At 66.8% G+C, this 6,972-nt stretch overlaps 1 protein-coding gene across 2 annotated transcripts; it reads left to right on the forward strand.

Annotated features, from left to right (window-relative positions):
- Positions 1 to 704: 704 nt before the first annotated feature.
- On the forward strand, positions 705 to 4,367 carry CNFN (cornifelin). Of its 2 annotated transcripts, none has more exons than XM_043535513.1 (4): positions 705 to 917; positions 2,925 to 3,047; positions 3,230 to 3,366; positions 4,118 to 4,367. In XM_043535513.1, the coding sequence occupies exons 2-4, from the start codon at positions 2,933 to 2,935 to the stop codon at positions 4,205 to 4,207; spliced, it is 342 nt and encodes a 113-aa protein (XP_043391448.1). In that variant the 5' UTR covers positions 705 to 917; positions 2,925 to 2,932; the 3' UTR covers positions 4,208 to 4,367. The 2 variants fall into 2 exon arrangements, with proteins under 2 accessions (XP_043391448.1, XP_043391449.1); XM_043535514.1 differs by lacking the exon at positions 705 to 917 and adding an exon at positions 1,912 to 1,980.
- The last annotated feature ends 2,605 nt before the right edge of the window (positions 4,368 to 6,972 follow it).

A 6,972-nucleotide genomic window follows, 5' to 3' on the forward strand; every position in this document is an offset into this window, starting at 1 on the left:
AGCCTTTGACCAGTTTCCTGGGCCGAGGTGTCACCTCCCCCTCCCGGCTCCGGTTACCGGCTCTCAGGTCTCCCATCCCCAGGGAAACTCCCCTGCCACATTCCCAGGACAACACTCCCCCCACCCTGCTGCGTCACACCTTTCTCTAACCCTCTACACTCCACTCCCCTCCCAGAGCTGGGAGAGAACCCAGGAGTCCTGGCTCCCAGCCCCCACCCCTGCTCTAACCCTCTACACTCCCCTCCCAGAGCTGGGAGAGAACCCAGGAGTCCTGGCTCCCCGGCTCTAACCCTCTACACCCCACTCTCCTCCAGAGAACCCAGGTGTCCTGGCTCCCAGCCCCCACCCCTGCTCTAACCCTCTATGCCCCACTCCCCTCCCAGAGCTGGGAGAGAACCCAGGAGTCCTGGCTCCCAGCCCCCACCCCTGTTCTAACCCTCTATGCCCTACTCTCCTCCCAGAGCTGGGGAGAGAACCCAGGAGTCCTGGCTCCCCAGCTCTAACCCTCTACACCCCACTCTCCTCCAGAGAACCCAGGTGTCCTGGCTCCCAGCCCCCACCCCTGCTCTAACCCTCTACGCCCCACTCCCCTCCTAGAGCTGGGGAGAGAACCCAGGTGTCCTGGCTCCCAGCCCCCACCCCTGCTCTAAGCCTCTATGCCCCACTCCCCTCCCAGAGCTGGGAGAGAACCCAGGAGTCCTGGCTCTCAGCCCCCCCTCCAACCCTCTATGCCCCACTCCCCTCCTAGTATCTGGGACATCTCACAGAACTCCCTACCCTGGGCCCCAGCCATTGTCCAAACTTCCTCCCCAGCTCCCCCCCCAGGTATAAGAGGGACCCGCCCAGCCCCACCTGCACCCTTCAAATTTCACAGCTCCAGGAACTGCAGCAGTTGTTCTGCCACCACCAAACACCAGGTAAGGAGGCTGCTGGCACCTGGCCCAGTCCTCAGGGGCTGCGTGCCAAGGACCCCTGGCTCAGCTTCAGTCTGCTAGCAGGGGGCTGGGGACCAGGAGTGAGGGGCACTAGCAAATCTGGGGAAAACCCAAGGCTGGGGGGGCAGTGGGTCGGGAGTGAGGGGCACCGGCAGAGCTGCGGGGGAGCCTAGGGCCGGCCTAGCAGAGGCAGCGGGTTGGGAGTGAGGGGCACTGGCAGAGCTGGGGGGGAGCCCAGGGCCGGCCTAGCAGGGGGCTGCGGGTTGGGAGTGAGGGGCACCGGCAGAGCTGGGGGGGCAGGGCTGGGCTAGCAGGGGCTGCGGGTCGGGAGTGAGGGGCACCGGCAGAGCTGGGGGGCAGGGCTGGGCTAGCAGGGGCTGCGGGTCGGGAGTGAGGGGCACCGGCGGAGCTGGGGGGCAGGGCTGGGCTGGCAGGGGCCTGCGGGTCGGGAGTGAGGGGCACCAGCAGAGCTGGGAGGGGGCAGGGCCGGCCTAGCAGGGGGCTGCAGGTTGGGAGTGAGGGGCACTGGCAGAGCTGTGGGGGGGCAGGGCTGGGCTAGCAGGGGGCTGCAGGTCGGGAGTGAGGGGCACCGGCAGAGCTGCGGGGGGCAGGGCTGGGCTAGCAGGGGGCTGCGGGTCGGGAGTGAGGGGCACCGGCAGGGTTGGGGGGCGCAGGTCTGGGCTAGCAGGGGCTGCGGGTTGGGAGTGAGGGGGACCAGCAGAGCTGGGGGGGGCAGGGCTGGGCTAGCAGGGGCTGCGGGTCGGGAGTGAGGGGCACCGGCAGGGTTGGGGGGCGCAGGGCTGGGCTAGCAGGGGCTGCGGGTTGGGAGTGAGGGGGACCAGCAGAGCTGGGGGGGGCAGGGCTGGGCTAGCAGGGGGCTGCAGGTCGGGATTGAGGGGCACCGGCAGAGCTGGGCAGGGGTCTCTTGGGGCAGGGCCTCAGGACTCTGGGACATTCGCCTGCTTTTCAGTTTCGGCCGCAGCCTCGGGTTTCTGTCTCGGTTTGATTCGTTAGCTCAGCTGCCTGAACCCCACATCATGGCCTGGCAAGAGCACAACCCCTGTTCGTCCGGTGCCCCTGACTCCCGACCCGCAGCCCCCGCTCCCCCAGCCCCGGGCTCCCCCCACAGCCCTGCCGGTGCCCCTCACTCCCGACCCGCAGCCCCTGCTCCCCCAGCCCCGGGCTCCCCCCACAGCCCTGCTGGTGCCCCTCACTCCCGACCCGCAGCCCCCGCTCCCCCAGCCCCGGGCTCCCCCCACAGCCCTGCTGGTGCCCCTCACTCCCGACCCGCAGCCCCTGCTCCCCCAGCCCTGGGCTCCCCCCACAGCACTGCTGGTGCCCCTCACTCCCGACCCGCAGCCCCCGCTCCCCCAGCCCTGGGCTCCCCCCACAGCCCTGCTGGTGCCCCTCACTCCCGACCCGCAGCCCCTGCTCCCCCAGCCCTGGGCTCCCCCCACAGCCCTGCTGGTGCCCCTCACTCCCGACCCGCAGCCCCCGCTCCCCCAGCCCTGGGCTCCCCCCAGCCCCCCAGCTCCGCCGGTGCCCCTCACTCCCGACCCGCAGCCCCTGCTCCCCCAGCCCCGGGCTCCCCTCCCTGAAATTGCAGTAAAGATCCTCCAGTCATTGTTTGTTTGCCCCGGGGTGTAACCTCCCCACACGCCCCCGCACCTCCGTCACCGCCGGGCGTTTCCCCCCTGCCCAGACCTGCCGGGGGGGCCCTGGGGGCTGGAGAATCGCCAAGAGCTGAATCAGGAGCTGGGCTGCTCAGGGGAGTGCCGGGGGGGTGGGGTTCAGCCCCTTGTCCCCAGCTCCACAATCTGTCCCTGCCCTGGCCGGTGTCCCCTCAGCCCCCGTGTTCCCCTCTTCCCCGGGCTCGGGGGGGGGGCTCTCCCTGGCTCAGGCAGCTGGGGCTCGGTTGGCTGCACCCCTTAGGTGACTGGGGAGGGTTTGGGGGGTCCAGTCCGGGCTGACACCCCCATGTGCCCCCAGGCTGCACCATGGCCTATCAGGCGGAGACCGTGCAGCCCGGCCGGGTGCAAACCAGCTACTCCTACGGCACCTCCAGCGCCTGGAGCTCCGGGACGTGCGACTGCTTCGCAGACATGGGCGTGTGTGAGTGAGGGGGGGCCCAGCGGGGTTGGGGGGATGTTGGGGGAGGGGGGTTCCCGGGGGGGCTGTGGGGAGGCTGAGGGGGGTTCTGAGGTGGGGATGTCAGGGGAGGGGTTCCCAGTGGGGGTTATGGGGAGACTCGGGGGCGGGTTCCCAGTTTTTAGCTCTGTAATCCCCCCCCCCAGGTCTCTGCGGTACCTTTGTGCCCTGCATCCTGGCCTCCCAGGTGTCCCAGGACTTCGGCGAGTCCTGCCTCCTGCCCTGCCTGCCGGGCACCCTGCTGGCCCTGCGCACGGGGGTACGGGAACGGTACCACATCGAGGTGAGGCCGGGGGGGACCGGGGGGCACTTTCCAACCAGAGCCGGGTTTCTCCACCCCAGCGCGCTCCCCCTCAAGCTAAGTGTGGCCTCTCCAGCCAGGGCCCCCAGAGCCATGGCCAACACCCCAGCCCTGCAAGGGGCCCAGCCCCCACGTGCCCCCTCCCCACTCAGCCATCGGCACCGACCTGGTGAGGAGTAAAACCTCCTGCCGCGGATGGAGCCAGCCTGGGCACGTCTGCCCATGGCCCGGCCGTTGCTAGCTGAACAGTGCCAATGCTGGGGACGTGGGGCTGAGCCCTGTGTGCTCAGGCTGGTAACCGAAGAGGGAAACTGAGTCACACGTGAGCGGCGGCACTGATCTTTCCTGCCGCTTCCCCGTGTTGGTGCAGAGCTGGACAAATTCCAACTCGAAAGAAGGTGAAAATTCCTCCCCAGGTGGGGAACCAGCCACTGGGACAACTCCCACGGGGCTGGGCTGGGTTCTCCGGTGCTGGGGCGGGGGGCGGAGGGGGGGTTGGCTGGTTTTCCCAATGCTGGGATTTCTTTTCCCACTTTTCACACACACACGCCCCCCCCCACCCCCCCCGTGGCGAGGTCCGTGACCAGGGCCTGTGTGAGGCCGGGCGCTAGTTGGTGACGTTCATAACGACTTCATGCCAATGCCCGGCTCTTCCAGGCACGTCTGGCTTATAGCCTATAAATCTGTGCCCAGAGGGGCCCCGCCTGCCCCGCTAACCCCTCTCTCCTCACAGGGCAGTATCTGCGACGACTGGATCGTCATGGCCTGCTGTGGGCCCTGCGGCCTTTGCCAGCTGTCCCGGGAGCTGTCGCACCGGAGATGAGGGGCCAGGGGACCCCCGGCTCCGGCTAGAGGGCTCTGAACTGTCGCTGCAGCTGGAAGAAAATCTCTTGCCCCCCCTCCCCTGCCTGGGGAGGAGTACAGGGACAGTGGAGGAGCCCCTGCCCCAGCCCCCAAACCCGCTAAATAAATAACCTCCCAAACTCTTTGCAGTAGCCTGTGTTTATTAGGGGGCCCCACACGCTGCATCCTCGGGAGCGGCGGGAGGATGTGGCCGGGGGGGGGAATGAAAAATATTAGACAAATAGGCATATGGGGCAGAGATAATAACTACAACGCGCCACATGGGGAGAGTTAAGGGTACAGGCGTGCACACAGCGAGGGGGGAGTTAAGGGTACAGGCACTGATGAGCTGCCAAAATCTTAACATCGGGTTCCCTCCTCACCCCCTGAGGGGGTCGTTGCCCACCCCCCCCCCCCCGGACCCCTGCCCCATCCACCCCCCTCCCCTGTCCCATGACTGCCCCCAGAACCGGGCAGGAGGGTCTCGTGGGCCACCGTAGTGGGTGCCCATCCTGCCCCTAAGAGCCAGAGGGACCTGCCCCGGGGCGAAGTGGGGAATCCCGGTGGTGCTTACCTGGGGCAGCTCCCAGGAAGCCTCCGGCAGGTCCCTCCGGCTCCTAGGGGCAGGGGAGCGTAGCTGGGGGGGAGCCGGGGGAGCAGCCGCTCTCCCCACTGATCACATCAAAAGTGGTGCCTTAGGCACCGACTCCCTGGGTGCTCCGGGGCTGGAGCCCCCCCAGGAAAAATTTGGTGGGCGCAGAGCCCCCACCGGCAGCTCCCCGCCCGGCCCCAGCTCACCTCCACTCGGCCTCTGCCCCTGAACGCGCCGCCCCGCCCTGCTTCTCCGCCCCCCCCCCCGCGAATCAGCTCTTCGGCGGGAAGCCGGGGGGGGGGGCTGAGAAACAGGTGGCGGCTTCGCGCTCAGGCTGAGGGAGGCGGTGGGGAGCTGGGGGGGGGGGTTCCCTTGCGGGGCCCCCCCCCCGGCTTACGTGCTGCGGTGTGGGTGGCCCTCCTCGCGCCCCCCTCCCACCCGCTCCAGCTCCCCTCCGCCTCCCTGGGCCTGAGCGCGAAGCCGCCGCCCGCTTCTCAGCCGCCCCCCCCGCCCCCCCAGCTTCCCGTGCGAACGGCTGGTTTGCGGGAAGCCGGGCGGGGGCGGGGGAGAAGCAGAGTGGGCGGCGGAGGGGGAGCGGAGGTGAGCTGGGGCCGGGGGTGGGGCAGGGGGCTGCCGGTGGGGGCTCTGCACCCACCAAATTTTCCCCGTGGGGGCTCCAGGGCTGGGGCACCCGTGGAGCCGGTGCCTAAGGCGCCACTTTGGGTGGTTAAATTTCGAAGCCCTCACGGGACAACCGGCTCTAAAAGGGCTTCTGCGTTTAACAACCGGTTCGGGCTTCAGCTCACCACTGAGTACAGGTGAGTGCAGATGGGGGGGGAGTTAAGGATACAGGCACACGCACCGCGTGGAGGAAAGGGTACAGGCGCACAGACACCGGGGGCAGAGTTACGGGTACAAGCACATTGAGGGGAGAGTTAAGGGTACAGGCGCACACATACCGGGAGGAGTTAAGAATACAGGCGCGCGCACACTAGGGGGGGAGTTTAGGGTACAGGCAGACACATATGGGGGGAGTTAATGGTACAGGCACACAAAACAGGGGGCAGTTAAAGGTACAGGTGCGCGCACAGGGGAGAGTTAAGGGTACAGGTGCGCGTACCCTGGGGAAGTGAGTTAAGGGTACAGACGCACTGTGACGAAGTGGGACTGTTCTTAATGTTTCCTCCGAATATTGTGGGGGTGCCTCAGTTTCCCCTATGCAGTTCTTAAGTATCTAGGGGGTGGGAGAAGGGTGTATGATCATTGCAGAGCCCTAGAGGGCAGGTGTGTGCAGGGGTCTGGACACAGAGAATGGCAACACCCTGTTTCCTGGCAACTGATGGCCTGGGCCCTTCCCCCCTGCAAGGTGAGAGCTAAAGGGTTGGAGAACAAAGGAATCAGGTGCCCTCCTGGCCCGGGAAAGGGACAAAGCCCAGAGGAGGAGGGGCTGGAGGGAGTTTCAGTTTGGGGCTGGCTGGGACATGGAGTGAAGGGCAGACGTGGTTGTCTGGCTCACTGCCCCCCAAAATGGACCCAGCTGAGGGGTCCTGTTCTCTGCACCTACAAGCTCTGTTTTAGACCATGTTCCTGTCATTTAATAAACCTCTGTTTTACCGGCTGGCTGAGAGCCATGTCTAACTGCGGAGTTGGGGGGCAGGACCCTCTGGCCCCCCCCAAGACCCCGCCTGAGCGGACTCGCTGTGGGAAGCACACGGAGGGGCAGAGGAGGCTGAATGCTCCGAGGTCAGACCCAGGAAGGTGGAAGCCGGGTGAGCTGTGTGCCCTGCAGACAGGCTGCTCACCAGAAGGCGACTGCCCCAGAGTCCTGACTGGCTTCATGGGGAGCAGTTCCAGAGCATCGCCATTGGACTCCGTGACACGCACACACACAGGAAGGGGGCAAGTTAAGGGTACAGGCACACACACTGGGGGGAGGTGAGGGTCCATGTGCACAGACACGGGAAGTTCAGGGTACAGTGCACCCCCAGGGGGAGGTAAGGCTACAGGCACACACAGATTGGGGGGAGAGTTAAGGGTACAAGCGCACACACGCACGGGGCTCGCTAAGGGGGAAGCCGCGCCCTCACAGATGGTGCTGCGGGTTTTTGCCAGGCAATGGGCACATCTGGATTTTTTAAGGGCCGACAAGGTCC

This window comes from Chelonia mydas, chromosome 24 (assembly GCF_015237465.2).
Source record: "Chelonia mydas isolate rCheMyd1 chromosome 24, rCheMyd1.pri.v2, whole genome shotgun sequence".
In the NCBI taxonomy this organism is placed as follows: Eukaryota; Metazoa; Chordata; order Testudines; family Cheloniidae; genus Chelonia; species Chelonia mydas.

Coding starts and splice junctions, on each gene's coding strand:
- CNFN (XM_043535513.1), top strand. CDS start 2,933: ATGGCCTATCAGGCGGAGACCGTGCAGCCCGGCCGGGTGCAAACCAGC. Junction 3,048..3,229: donor CTTCGCAGACATGGGCGTGT/GTGAGTGAGGGG, acceptor CCCCCCCCCCAG/GTCTCTGCGGTACCTTTGTG. Junction 3,367..4,117: donor GGGAACGGTACCACATCGAG/GTGAGGCCGGGG, acceptor CTCTCCTCACAG/GGCAGTATCTGCGACGACTG.